The sequence below is a fragment of the Podarcis erhardii genome, assembly GCF_964252035.2.
Source record: "Podarcis erhardii genome assembly, chromosome: 16".
Taxonomy (NCBI): Eukaryota; Metazoa; Chordata; class Lepidosauria; order Squamata; family Lacertidae; genus Podarcis; species Podarcis erhardii.
Window position 1 is genome coordinate 11,330,995 of NC_138514.1, and position 15,244 is coordinate 11,346,238.

The following is a 15,244-nucleotide window of genomic DNA, read 5'->3' on the forward strand; positions in this document are numbered from 1 at the left end:
CTAAAGAGGAGACGGGGGGAGGGATTATTTGGCATGTAGAGCATCAGTAGGAAATGAAGACCATGGGTGCCTCTTCTAGAGATGTTTCCATCTTTTGATGAACCTCAACGACAGAGAAAGCAAAGCAGAATGTCACCTGTCACAGAACAAAGAACGCTGTCACTCACGACTTTCCTTTTTTAAAACAAAACAAATCAATGGACGGCAGAAGGGTGCTGATGTCTTACTCTTTAGCTACAGTATCTTAACTGGCTTCTTCTGCATCTGAGCCAAGACAAACTTAATTTTGTTCTTTCTGGTCAGACGCTTCTAATTTGGCTTTGTTGTTGTTGTTATTGTTGTTGCAAAAAAGGAATGAAAGAGAGCAAAGATTTATTTACATCTGCATTTATTTGGAAGGAACTAGTGGAGCGAATGGGGTTGACATTTTATTAGGACTAAAAAGGGAGGATTGCTTTGTTTGATGTTCTTGTTATTATTTATGTAGCTAACAGCAGCAGTAAGTAGCCAAGGAGACTTTTTCAAGTGGGTTGAAAGGGGTTCTTCTTTGTTGTTTAATGTCTGATGCAACATTGGAAGAGGTGCTCGTTTACTCTGCAACCAGTGCACTCTCACTGCTGGTTTGGGAAGCCGTGTGCACACAACATTAACCACAATCTCTATCAAGCCGGTATCTATCTATCCTGTTGTTGTTTTTAAATGAAACACAGCATTTTTATGCATTTCCCACTAACCAGCTTCAATCCAAAATAAGAAATGGAATGAGACAGCTGTGGTTTAAGCCAGTACAGTTGTACCTCACAAGTCGAATGCCTTGCGAGTCGAACGTTTTGGCTCCCGAGCGCCGCAAACCCAGAAGTGATTGTTCTGGTTTGCAAACCTTCTTTGGAACCCAAATGGCTTCTGCGGCTTCCGATTGGCTGCAGGAACTTCCTGCAGCCAATCAGAAGCCGCACCTTGGTTTCTGAATGTTTTGGAAGTTGAATGGACTTCCGGAACGGATTCCATTCAACTTCTGAGATACGCCTGTAATTTGGACATGGCCTTAGAATCCACCTAGGAATTCTTAAACCTTGGCCTTAAACCAGAGACCAAATAGCATGATCTTGCATCCCCAGTAAGTTAATGTGGTCCTGTACTGTACCACCTAGAACTGTAGAGGGGGGGTTCTCCCTCTCTCTTTTCACACTGATAACAACCCTGTCTGAGTTCATGGCTGACCTACAGGAAATATGTTGTTTTCATGTGGGAACCAGACAGGAGATCCCCCCAGCTGTATCCTCAAATGATGGGCAGTCTATGAAAGATGAGTCATACAATTCTGCTGCACAGGTGCGTTGGCTTTTAAGGAGTACATTGGAACCAGCACTTATTTGTTGTAAGCTTGTGGACATTATTTTTTAAACACACACGAGAGAAAGAGGGAGAGAGAGAAGAGTGATAGAAATGAAGCCGCAACAAGTACATCCTGCAACAAAACATTGCAGCGTAATGTGCTTCTGTTCAATCCGTGCCATCTCCAGGATTCTCTCTTCCACCCTGCCCCACTATGGGTTTCCAACCCTATCTCGCCAGAGTCAGACACCATCTGCACAATAATACATTTACAGCAGTCTCATACCACTTTTTTATATTAATTTTTAGTTGGTTTTTCCAATTAATTACATTCAAACTCACATCTAAATCAAAAGAAATACAAGATTCATTCGAATCTATAGACTTCCCTCCACCCTTCCATGGGTTCCACATTTATCCTTTGCTACTGCATTTTTTGAAGTCATCCAGTTGATTAATTATCCATTATGTCCAAAGTCTTTGCTACATTACAAGTGTTATTTGAGTCCTGCTAAAGAGTTCAATTGTTTACACAGTGTTCTTCCAAGTACAATATAAATTTTCCCCATTCTTTATTAAAATTTTGCTCTTTCTGATTTCTGATTTTCGTGGTCATTTTTGCCATCTCAGCGTAGTCCATCCATTTAGCCTGCCATTCCTCAGAGCATCATACCGCCTTAAACAGCCGTGACTTCCCGCCAAGATTCCTGGGGACTGTGGTTTGTTAAGAGTGCTGAGAGCTGCTAAGAGACCCCTATTCTCCGTACAGAGCTACAATTGTGGTATAACAATCAATCCCTCTTCCCAAGGAGCTCTAGGAACTGTAATGCCACAAGCCCAGCCACTGGGGGGGGACGGGACCTGTGGAGATATCAAAGGAAATCACCTTCACAGGTGCATTTGAGATGCCAAAGGGAATTGCCTACAATATGCATTTGACACACTCCAACATTCTGCTGATCCAAATGGGGACGCTTGTTTGTTTTTTGGTCTCAAGCTCTCTGACTTGCACAAGAGTGTGAGACCAAAAAAAGAGCATCTTTTGGTCCAGTGCTCTGGTGTGAACCAGCTGACTTGCTCCAGAGTGCCAAACTGAAGAACAGGACATTCCAGCATCCCACTAGAAGCCTGGATAGCTCAGTTGGTTAGACCATGGTGCTGATAATGCCAAGGTTGCAGGTTTGATCCCTGCATGGACCAGCTGCATATTCCTGCAATGCAGGGGGTTGGACTAGATGATCCTCAGGGTCCCTTCCAACTCTACAGTGCTAAGCCAGGATGGCTTCTGTAATTCAGGGATGTCCCGCTTATATTGGGACGGTTGAGCAGGATGGCTGTAAGTTGAATGGCTGTGTGTGTCCATGTTGCAAGAGCCATAGATAGGAATGCCAGTTCTCGCCTCTCACCACCCATTGGGCCAACAGGGATGTGCTGGGTGCCAGGAACTCCTCGTTGCTGTTGATACCATGTTTGCCCCCTATGCACAGATCTGCCCAAGGGGAAGCCCAGCTGCACTCCGCTGCCAGCCACCAATTTCCAAGACCTTGCCCTGCGCTGTTCGTGGCAGGGAGGGTTCCCCCCGGTGCGGCTGCGGTGGGTGAAATCCCGGTGGGGAGGAAACAGCACAGCGACCTACTCCAATGCCACCCAAATCCATCACGGCAAAGATGTTCGCAACGGGACCTCTTACACTTGCCTGGCTTCTCACCCGGCGCTCAGAGATGAGACCATCTGCAGAACCACTGTGTGTGAGTAGTGACCTTCCTTCTCCACCCAGTAAAACCTTTGTCTATTATTATTATTATTATTATTATTATTATTATTATTATTATTATACCCTGCCCATCTGGCTGGGTTTCCCCAGCCACTCTGGGCGGCTTACAGCATATATAAAAACATAATAAAAACATCAAGCATTAAATACCTCCTAATACAGGGCTGCCTTCAGATGTCTTCTAAAAGTTGTGTAATCTTGAGGCTGAGGCTCATACACAGCCCTGCCTTGCACTGAAGGGCTGTGATTGGATCATGGGGAGATATCAGTTTGTATAGAGAGTTCTCTACATGCAGCGTGATTGGCGTTTAAACTTCCCCATGCCATTTTGGTCTGGGTTAACAGCAAATCACACTGGGCAATGAGTGAGCCCCATCCTAATTTAAGGGCCCTTAGTACATGAGGCTCTTTGGCTTTGGTTTTTGTTCTTAAGTCCCCAGCTCTCATTGTTCCAGTGAAAAACTTGGGAACATGTGGCATGTAGTTTACACCAGGCATTTCAAGCACATTTGAAACACGTTTCCGAGGACAATTCAAAGTGTTGGTGCTGACCTTTAAAGCCCTAAATGGCCTTGGCCCAGTATAGCTGGAGGAGCGTCTCCACCCCCATCGTCCAGCCTGGACACTGAGGTTCAGCTCTGAGTGCCTTCTGGCGGTTCCCTCACTGGGAGAAGTGGGTTTACAGGGAACCAAGCAGAGGGCCTTCTCGGTAGTGGCACCCATCCTGTGGAACGCCATCCCATCAGATGGCAAGGAAATAAACAACTATCTGATGCTGTGGGTGGCGCTGTGGGTTAAACCACAGAGCCTAGGGCTTGCTGATCAAAAGGTTGGCGGTTCGAATCCCCGTGATGGGCTGGGCTCCCAGTGCTCGTTCCCTGCTCCTGCCAACCTAGCAGTTCGAAAGCACATCATAGTGCAAGTAGATAAATAGGTACCACTCCAGCAGAAAGGTAAACGGCGTTTCCGTGTGTTGCTCTGGTTTGCCAGAAGTGGCTTAGACATGCTGGCCACATGACCCTGAAGCTGTACGCTGGCTCCCTCGGCCAGTAAAGCAAGATGAGCGCCACAACCCCAGAGTCGTCCGCAACTGGACGTAACGGTCAGGGGTCCCTTTACCTTTTAACAATGATTGAGTTTACTTATTATATAAAAAAAATATGCATCAACCAACAACAAGTTTGTGGAAAGATGGGTATTTTTGTAATATTTAGAATAACAAAGTTAATGAGAGTGTTCAAACTTACGCTGCTTCCAACTTTTCAAATAATGCTATTAGTATTCATATACAGATGTATTTATTTATTGAATATGATCTGATAGAATCCCTGAATTTGCTGTTTAAAAGATTTAATTTCAATATATATATATATATTAAAAAAACATATTCTTGCACGCATCACAAGAGTTGTGGAAGTGCATTGTTCGATCATTAAATGTGTTCTGATCAGTGCACTAAGTCTGCACATGTTGCAATTTAGGTCAGTTTGCCTTGAAACGGGAGGGCCAGACGGAATTCTCCAGCAGAATTCTGAAGGCAGTGAGCCTTGGTGAGTTGTTAAGGCTAGAAATCTGCCTCTGAATTGTCCTGTTTGTGCCACAGGGGTCCCTGGTGGGAACCCGACCTGCAGCGCTGTAGCAACGAAGCAGAACGAATTCCTCATGCTGACCTGCGACTGGGCAGGTGGAGAACCCCGGGTGACTCTGTGGTGGAGAGACTGGAAGGACCATGTGCTCGGAGGACTGAAACAATCCCACAACATCTTTGTCATGAAATCAAACGCCACCCTGGGGGGAAAGGAATTCACCTGCGTGGCAGCCCACCCACTTCTCACAAGAGCTACTGAGTGCCGGGTCCGTTTGGGTAAGCAGATGAGAACAGTACCTTTGGGATGGGGCCATAGCTCAGGGGCATAGTACACATGAAACTTGAAAAACTAGAATATCGTGGAAAAGTTCATTTATTTCAGTAATTCAACTTAAAAGGTGAAACTAATATATGTGATATACTCATGACATGCAAAGCGAGATATGTCAAGCCTTTATTTGTTATAATTGTGATGATCATGGCATACAGCTGATGAAAACCCCAAATGGTTAATCTCAGAAAATTAGAATATTAAATGAAATCAGCAAAACAAGGACTGCAAATAGAGCAATATTGGACCTCTGAGAAGTAGAAGCATGCACATGTACTCAGTACTTGGTTTGGGCCCCTTTTGCATCAATTACTGCCTCAATGCGGCATGCAATGGATGCTATCAGCCTGTGGCACTGCTGAGGTGTTATGGAAGACCAGGAAGGCTTCAATAGCAGCCTTCAGCTCTTCTGCATTGCTTGGTCTCATGTCTCTCATCTTTCTTTTGGCAATGCCTCATAGATTCTCTATGGGGTTCAGGTCAGGCAAGTTTGCCGGCCAATCAAGCATAGTAATCTCATAATTTGGGGTTTTCATCAGCTGTATGCCATGAACAGGAGAGAAATTATGTCCACCAGTGTGACTGTGAACATTGCAAGTGACAGTGCTTGGGGACTGCCTCAGGTATACTTCCTGGTGTGACTGCACCTGCTAGAATGGGCCCTTATTTTTGGACTCTCTTCCATTGAGCAACAGGCAGAAAATCAACAAATTAACCAGGAGACTTAGAGACCAGAATGAGAAGAAGTTTAAGTAAGACTGAGAAAAATTTACAACCTATTTAAGAGAACACTGTAAACAATTAAAAACTTTGGCAGGATTAGAGTAATACTTGTTATATAAAAAATACAAAGGAAAAAGTTAGTAATACAGCTAACAAATTAGAAAAAAATGGATAAACTGAATGAAAAAATGATTGATAATGAAAACTGGAGAAGGGTGGTGAGAAGTCAAAGGATTTGGAGAATCCTATATGTGAAGGTGAATGCTATGTTTTAATTGAAACTTGTTGTGTAAAACTCAATAAAAATATTTATATAAAAAAAGAAAATCAACAAGAGCGGTAGTCTCGTAATCTGGGGAATCGGGTTCGCGTCTCCGCTCCTCCACATGCATCTGCTGGGTGACCTTGGGCCAGTCACACTTCTTTGAAGTCTCTCAGCCCCACTCACCTCACAGAGTGTTTGTTGTGGGGGAGGAAGGGAAAGGAGAATGTTAGCCGCTTTGAGACTCCTTCGGGTAGTGATAAAGCGGGATATCAAATCCAAACTCTTCTTCTACAAGTGCAGTTCATTCTGCTGCAGCATTGATAAACATGCTTTGGCCCTCCAGATGTTTCTAGACTACAGCTCCAATCATCCCTGACTACTGACCAACAGATGGAAAGTCACTAGTTACTCAGCACCTTCAAGATGGCAAAAGCTTCCCCTATCAAATTCCTGCCTGGCACACAATTGTTAAAAGGGGGCGAAGGGGCACCTTTATTGCCGACTTTTCTCAGGCTCTTCCTTCCTTCTTCTTTTCTTCTTCTTCTTCACAGAACCTCCTAAGCTTGTGGTAGACAGATCCAAAGTGTCGCTGTTTGAAGGCAATGAGGTCGAGCTGGCCTGTTTGCTCGAAGGCGCCTACCTGGGATCAGAAGTCTTTTGGTACAACAACAAGAATCAGGTCGTCAGAACGGATGCTAGGAAATACCAGCTGCAGCAGGAGAATGCCTGGCTTAACTTGACCCTCCGGGACACAGAGTGGATGAAAGACAGCGGTACCTATCGCTGTGCTGCCATGAATGCTGTCGGCAACACCTCTGCCAGCATCAACCTGCTGGTTAAAAGTAAGCAGATGTGTGAAGGTAAAGTGAAAATGCTAAGGCTGCAATCCAAACCCAAGATCTGCTGGGATGTGTGGAGTTTGGAATACGCTGATCTGAGGCTGAGCCAGTTGAGCCTGGACTCAGCCAGGGTTGCACCAGTTGAAGTCCCTCATCCCAGCTCAGATGTGTTGACATAAGTCATCCATTCTGGCTGAACCAGGGCTCAGCTGGGGTAAGTTCTGAAAAAGGGATGTTCCAGGGGAGCGTCAGGGGTAGGGTGGGGCTGGGGGAGACTTGCCCCTATTCCAAACTCCATTCTTGCTTTTTTAAAAAAATCATTTTTATTGATTTTCCAATAAAAACAGCCAATCAGCATATCCGAATCATAATCCAATTTAAAATAATAAACTAAAATTAAAAAATGACCAATTATAGTCCAAATTGCAAATATTAATTTTTCCAGGCTCCCCATAGTCTGGACCTCTGAAGCATATCTCCAAATCTTCTATTCCAAACTCCAGTCACATGTCACATGACTGAGTAACCCAGCAGAATTGATGCTGGGGAAAAGTGTGGTGTAAGTTTAACTCTGTTTTAAAAGCTTGGTTCCCTCTGCCAGGTTTTAGCCAGCTTGAAATAGGGGTAAATTTCACAGCCATAATTTCTCCCACTATAAATTACGCTGGCTTCCTATCGTTTGGATTGCTCTGCTTGATGCTCTAAAGCTGGGTACTGTAGATTCAATGCATGGAGATGGGGGGATGAGATCTCATTGTGAGTCCCACAACACATTGACTGCTATTGATTGTGTTGATGCAACAGCACAGTGAATAACTCATTTGTAGACAAAGTGTTTATCCCTGGCTATATGCAACCTCCAGATCCAGGGGACAGCATCGTGTCTCCAAGTGAAAGTTTCTGTAGAGCAACAACAGGAGCTGTGGTGGTGGGGCTATTGATGTTGTGTCCTGTTTGTAAACTTCCCAAGAAGATTCTTATGCATGCTATCATAAACTCCTTGGCGTAAAGGCAGGATGTATCTGCTGTGCATTTGGAAAACTATGTATCTGGTGGGACATGGGTGGTGCTGTGGTCTAAACCACTGAGCCTAGGGCTTGCTGATCGGAAGGTCGGCGGTTCAAATCTCTGCGATGGGGTGAGCTCCCATTGCTCAGTCCCAGCTCCTGCCAACCTAGCAGTTTGAAAGCATGTCAAAATGCAAGTAGACAAATAGGTACTGCTCTGGTGGGAAGGTAAACTGCGTTTCCGTGTGCTGCTCTGGTTTTGCCAGAAGCGGCTTAGTCATGCTGGCCACATGACCCAGAAAAACTGTCTGTCGACAAATGTCAGCTCCTTTGGCCAGTAAAGCGAGATGAGCACCGCAACCCCAGAGTTGTTCACGACTGGACTTAACTGTCAGGGGTGCTTTACCTTTACCTTTTATGTACCTGGTAAGCAAATTTTGCATTATAGTTTTTGAAATCAAGGAGCAGGTTTGTCTCTGTTTAGATACAGCTGGACACCATTTTGAATCAAGATGGTGGACTGAAACGTTCCAAACTGCATACATTTGAACACCTCTTAAGATATTGTAACCAAATTTTCCATTATGGTTCCTGAGATCAAGGAGCAGGTTTTCTTTCTTTTTTAAAATTATTTTTTAATTAGTTTTTAATTACAAGAATCCAAAATAAGCCCCATTATATCTATTTCAAATCACAATACCAAATCAAATATCAATTAATCAAGTTTCCAATTGTATAATTTTGGTGGTTGCCCACATGCTAGAATCACAGATTTGATAATTTCTTTTAATTCTGCTTCCAAAGTCTAATTTAATCCAGTTACATTCCAAACAAAATAATAATCCATATTCAGCAGCTGCAATATTTAGAACTTCTATTCGTGTTAACACATTCAATAATCTGTTAATCTACAAGTGAAGATCTGTATCCTTTTTACTGCGTGTAGTAATTATTTGTCCATATTATTTGTTTTTATCTTTGCCAAATGTTGTGCTCTCAAGGAGCAGGTTTTCATATGCGTTGGGGTACAGTGAAATACCATTTTGAATCAATATGGTGAACTGAACCTTTCCAAACTGCACTGAATTTTTGATTTCTTGGAATTCCCAAGCAATGGCAGGTATGAGGTTTGCCAAGACTCACTGATGGACTGAATACGTTTTTCCTCCTTTGCAGAGTACCCCTCCCCGCCCAATGTAACAATCAGCAAGCTGATGTACACTCGCCACCGCACAGAGGTGGAACTGGAGTGGCAGACCCAGGGCTCGGGGAACTTGACCAGCTTTGTGGTCCAGATGAGGGAAGCAAAGAAGGCTCCCAAAAACCAGCTGGCCAGCAGCTGGGAAACAGTAGTCAGCGATATTGACCCTGACACCCGCGACCAGAGGCTGGGTGGGCTGGATCCTGCAATTGTGTATGCCTTCCGCATCTTGGCTGTCAACCACCGGACGACTGGGCACCCCTCTGAAGTAAAGACACCAGGTGACGTGGGTAGCTAGGGTGACAGCATTCCTCTGCAGACTGTGACAGAAGTTAACTTGGGAGCTGTGATGACCCCCTTCCTAAGGGCCACATGGTAGATTCATGTGAGCTGGGGGAAGAGCTGGGCATCTGAATGCGGGGGGGGGGGGCAAGCTTAGCCCTTTCTCCCAAGAAGCAATCAATACTTTTCGGATATGTAAAAAATAATATGATCGGTTGGTGGTTTGTTTTAATGGGACTGTTGCAATAAATAAACACATCTGTTTATTAGATTCGAAGGCTGTTGGGTTTCAGCTCTTGCCTGGGAAGACCCAGATGCTACACCTGCTAGGGATATACTCAGACTTTGATTTGCACAGTCTGCTATATCCGTATAGTCTTCTGAGTGTGAAATATACTCAGAGTCGCAAAGCGATTTCATGCTCTTTATTCAGCTCATAGGGGTGAGGAGGAATGAATGAAAGTCCCCTCAAAGTATCTGCTTTATATACATTATTTACACAATGGGCTGCACATGATTGACTAATTCCGGAATTCTACTGTAAGCCAATCAGGTTGTGGATTCACTTCTATCTAGAGCATGATTGGGTGGTTCCTGCCAACCAATCATACTGCTGCATTGTTCTAGGACCAATCAGACTGCTGCATTCTGAATCCTATTGTTCTAGGACCAATCAGACTGCTGCGTTTTAGATCCTATTGTTCTAGGAGCAATCAGACTGCTGCAGTTTGGATCCTATTCAACTCAGTACATAACAGAGTGATTCAGAATTTAGTTTAATATTTTGTATTGACAATTCGTAGACTGCTCAGTCACCATTGATCTCCAAGTGATGTAGCTGCAGTTACGTCTCACACTGATATGAACAGGTTAGGAAGAGGCTTTCCATCCATGCCTTTAAAAACCCAAATGCCAATCCATTTGGTGCAAAGTTCTAATAGTTGGTTAAAGGGACTCTGCAGAAAATATATCTTTCTCTAGACCAGGGGTGGGTTGTTGGAGTAGCATGGACAATGGTCAGACATCACAAGAACACAAGAAGATCCTGCTGAATCAAGCCAATGGCCCATCTAGTACAGCATTCTGGCCTCATAGTAGCACAGATGCTCATGGAAAACCTGCAAGTAGGATTGAAGTACAAGAGCCCTCTCCCTTCCTGTGGTCTTCAGCAACTGGTTTTCAGAAGCATTACTACCTTCAACTATGGAGCCAGAGTACAGTCATTGTGGCTAGCAGCCGTTGATAGCTCTCTCCTCCATGAATTTTTCTTCCATCCTCTTTTAGAGTCAGACAACATCTGGAAAGCTGCAGGTTCCTCACCCCTGCTCTAGACTGAAGGAACTTTCCTCCATCTGTTCAGAGCTTGGCTGTGCAACAGTGTGAATTGGCTGGTCCTTGTGTCAGTTGTGAGCCATTTCCTCATCCCTAACAGAGCAGATTTCAAGATGTAAATAGGGAGTGTGTGTTGGGAGAGAGCATAAAAAAAACTGAACAAACATTAAAAGTGGATAATTTTTTCGAGTGGTTTTTTTTTTTTTTTTTGGAGGGAAGCAACTGCCCCCTTCTCAAACTGTGGGGAGCATTTCAAAGCTGGAGGTGGTACGTGTGCCAGTTGAGGGCTGCAAAATCTGAATCCACTTCACTTGGAAGTTAGGTGTGTGTGCAGTTTACATGAAACCCTGTGGCAGTTTATCTAATAATTCATTCTCTGCGTCTGTCTGGTGGAGGTGGTGGGTTAAATCACAAATGCAACATGATGGAGCAGAACAGCCACAGGGAGAGGATGGCAGTGGGGAAATCTCATTGTGGGGAGAGTAGATGTGTTGCATAGGCTGCCCTGTGAGTTGAGACCCCATTGCTCTGGGACACAGCACGTGCTTTGCATGCAGAATGTCCCAGGTGGTAGGATCAGGTAGTGGCAGATGATAAGGAGGACCTACCTGAGGCACCCTGAAGAGTTGTTGCCAGTCATAGCAGACACAATCCTGGGTTAGCTGGGAGCCAAAGTCAGGTTGGATGAGAAACAAGTTAGAGGGGGAAGTGCTTCTTGATAATAATAATAATAATTTATTATTTGTACCCCGCCCATCTGGCTGGGTTTCCCCAGCCACTCTGGGCGGCTTCCATAGAAACCAAAAATACACTAAAATATCACAGATTAAAAACTTCCCTGAACAGGGGAATGTGAGTCTGGAATGTGATTGCAGTGACCAGAAAGAACCTGCTTCTTGCCATTGCTTCTCCCAATGCCTTTGCTTTTGCTCCCTCTCTCTGTGTGTTCAATTGTGCTGCTGTTGCTGATCTTCTTTTGCATCGGGGAGCGGCTCAGCTTCCTCTGCTTTTCCTGTCTTGCTGCACTGCATGAGGCTGGATTTAGATTTGCAAAACCAAATGGTGCAGGCTGCTGCATGCCACAGGGATCAGGCGGGGCAAATTATATCTGATGGGTGAGTTGGGTTTTTTTTGGGGTGGTTTTCTTTTTCTTTTTGGATGGAGTTGTCATTCCTGTGCCCCATCATCTCTTCTTAATTGCATGGTTTGGTTAATCCTTCCTGCCATGGATTATTTTCCTTCGTCTTCTTCTTCTGGGAAGTGTTCTCCGCCCTCCTATCTAAGACATGCCCACCAGGCCCATTGGAAAGGAATTGCTTCTTCGCTTGCTAGCTTGGGGTTCCTCCGATATAAACCCCTGCCTGACGTTTGAGTGGGTTTGACAGAGCTGGGCTTTCGCTGCAAGATCTCACAAACATATGAAAAATGAGATCTCTTGACAAAGGAGGAAAGGCCCAGGTTATTTGATCAGAGATGGAAGATCAAGATTGCATCCAGTGGATCATCCCTCAGCCTCTCTGAATTCAGCCAAAAGTTCTGGATTAACAGGCTCTGTAATGTCCATAATATATACAGTGAGAGCACATTTAAAGCAGATTACTTCCTTTAAAGAATCGTGGGGACTGTACTATACCCCTCACAGAGCTACACTTCCAGCACCCATAACAAATTGCAGTTCCCAGGATTCTTTGGGAGAATTCACATTGCTTTAAATGGATGGGGCGGGTGTGACTTGTCACTGGGAACCTTTTGCAGAATTCTCTGTCGCACAGAGAGATTGTGTGTCGCTCTTCTCAACACTTGTTGCCCTCCAAGTGTTGGGACTCCCGTCAATCCCAACCACTATGGCCAATGGCCAGGAACGATCAGGACTGTAGTCAAACGGTAACATCTGACGGGCACCAGGTTGGGAAAGCCTGATCTGAGCACTGAAAGCTCAGATGTATGTGCAAAGGTGTCATTTTAGATGTTCAGCTGATCACACAGAGGCTGGTGGCAAAGCCCATTTTCCCCACCCATTATATGTATTCCCTGGACGCCCCATATTGCATAATAGGGCTTGTGATTGTGTGGTGCTGTAGAGGGAAGATACAGTTTGCTGTACCATACGGCAGACACACACACACTGCAAAATTATGTCTGTCTCACACCAGTTTGTTAACTGTCAGTGGCTTCTCAACGTTCTCATGGGGTACTGTAGTTTGATCAGGTGCTCTGAGTTTCTTAGCTAGAAGCCTTTGGATCTCCCATACGGAACAACAGTTTATAGGATTCCTTGTTCCCTTTGTGGGGGAGGATCCTTGTTCAACCATTTCCAGGTCCTAAAGGTACAACTAGAGAACAGCTTCTCATGGTCCCAGTGCAGATTTTGACATGATCAGCTGTTTATTGTAAAATCAGCTTAGCTCATTTGCTCACGTTTGTTATGGCAGGTGGGGGAAAAGGGACACTTGGAGGGTCTGTACTGGAGACAGTATACAGCCAGCCATCATAACTCCTAGAGAATTGAAGAAACAGCACTCAACTCTAGGACTGTGGTGCCCCAGAAACTATTTGTGGAACTTAGTTTATGATGCACACAGCAGTGTTTACAGGGCCTGTAAAAGGGCTTCTCTTTTGGGTTCCTTGTTGACCTGGGAGCCAAGTTCCACCTGCAGTCCAGTTGTTCTGCCTTCTGCCCAATATTCCCTGCACATCTTGGCTTAACTCTGCTGGTGCCAGGCGAAAATGGCTGCCTCTCCCCTCCATATGGGCAGCAGCTGTTGCAACAAGTCTGGGTGCAGGTCGGGGACAGCTTTAAGGAAGGTGCAAAACCAAAACGAAACACTCAAGAAAAACAAGCAAACTATTTTCTTGGGAAAATGGAGGAGATTGGAAACAGATGCGGCAGCCTGGAATGAGCAGGCTCCCTGGGAGGAGCCTGAGGAGAGTTTGTGTAAAGCCTCACTGAGGGCTTCCTTTAGCAGAGAAAGAATTCTCCAATAGCACAGTGCTGCCAAGGACCAACTGGTATGTTAATGTCGGCAATCTGTGATTGGCTTTTATGACTCCCCCCCTCCCCGCAAAAAAGCTTAAAATCAGCTTCAGGAGAGTAATGGGTGAATCGGATTGAGGCAGAGGTGCTTCTGATGGTATCAGGGTGGTTGTCAGTCACCCAGCTTTCGAACCTCATTTCCACAGGCTGGAATGCTGGAAGCCCCTGTGATGTGTGATGCCGAGATCCATTTGCTATAGCATGCTCTGGGGTCCTGAAGATCCGGTCGTGTTATGACTCTGTGGCCTTCAACAGCAGCTTCCTCTCTCTTGCAGCCGACCCTCCTTTTAATGCTTACCCTGCAGTGATTGGTGCCGCAGTGGCAGGAATGATAGTGGCAACAGTTACATCCCTCCTGGTGTTCCAGTACATCATTCGGAACCGGGAGAACAATCCAAGTGAGTGTCTGACTGCTGGGCAATTGCCCTCCCTGCTGCTGCTAGCTCAAGGGGTTCCACAAAGACCTTCCAAGATTGGGGTGTTATTCAAGGGCAAAGAATAATGGGCCTTGAGTCATGGGGAGGTGGGGGGGGGACCGCAGGCCCTGTGGCTGAATGTGGCCCTGAGGCATCTCTATTTCACCCTCGGGATTCTCACTAGACTTCCCCCTTTTCTCCAGGATACACCTCTTGGTGTAGGGATTATCTTGGTACACATTAGAATCATAGAGATTGAAGGAACCCAACCCCCTGCAATGGACAGTCTCCCATCCAACCTGAAACCATGCCGGACCCTGCTTAGCTTTGCAAATGTGCTCACAGTTTTATTCCTGCACCACTAGGAGGGCATATGCTCAGCCTCTCCCCTCGCCCCCATTTCTTTATGATGCGCTTACATTTTATCTGTTTTGTGCCACAATTGTGTTTCGACTCTGTAAGCTGCACTGAAATTGTTGGAAGCTGCTGCAGGTCAGTGTTGACAAGACAAGAGAAAGATGGCCTGACTTGGCGCAAGGCAGTTTCCTAAGTTCCTCCTCTTGCTCAGCAAGTGCAGCTGAAGTCTGATGTGGAGCGAAGCAGGGAGACAAAGAAGTCAAAATAGCACAGCCATTCAGGGCCACAACCAGTTTGTACTGAGCTGAAACAGGGTGGAATAGATGAGGCAGAGAAAGAAAGAGAGGCAGAGAGAGAAAGGCAGAAAGAACTGCCAGTGATGATAGATCCACCATGGAAAGATCCACCATGATACCTACAGCCCCCAGGTTAGTGACCATTTGGATGCAACAAAGGTATAATGCCAAAGTAGGTCAAGTGAAGTGTTTCCTCTAGCCATGCAAAGTCACGAGTCCATCCTGCTTTTGCTCCAAGCAAGTGGCTCATTGCTGCAGGACAGATTTATTTCTTGGACTGGAGAAACCTGGTGGCCCTCCAGATCTTGCTGGAGTCTGACTCCCATCAGCCTCTACCAGTGTAGCCAATAGTGTAGCCAGGTTTAGTGCTCAGGCTTGTGCCCTGGGGAGGGCACTTCACTGCTGCTAATGCAGCCATTGGACTTCACCCCCGGAGGCACACTCCACTGGCTCTCGAGACAGAT

General features: G+C 45.4%; 1 protein-coding gene across 2 annotated transcripts in view; it reads left to right on the forward strand.

Moving 5' to 3' along the window:
- The window catches only part of VSIG10L2 (V-set and immunoglobulin domain containing 10 like 2), a 68,295-nt gene that overhangs the window by 46,162 nt on the left and 6,889 nt on the right, over positions 1–15,244 (forward strand). For both annotated transcript variants that reach the window (XM_081843280.1, XM_081843281.1), the window contains 5 exons: positions 2,823–3,083; positions 4,713–4,973; positions 6,568–6,858; positions 9,039–9,344; positions 13,987–14,109. In XM_081843280.1, the coding sequence (XP_081699406.1) occupies positions 2,823–3,083; positions 4,713–4,973; positions 6,568–6,858; positions 9,039–9,344; positions 13,987–14,109 (1,242 nt within the window). The remainder of the gene's footprint in view (positions 1–2,822; positions 3,084–4,712; positions 4,974–6,567; positions 6,859–9,038; positions 9,345–13,986; positions 14,110–15,244) is intronic.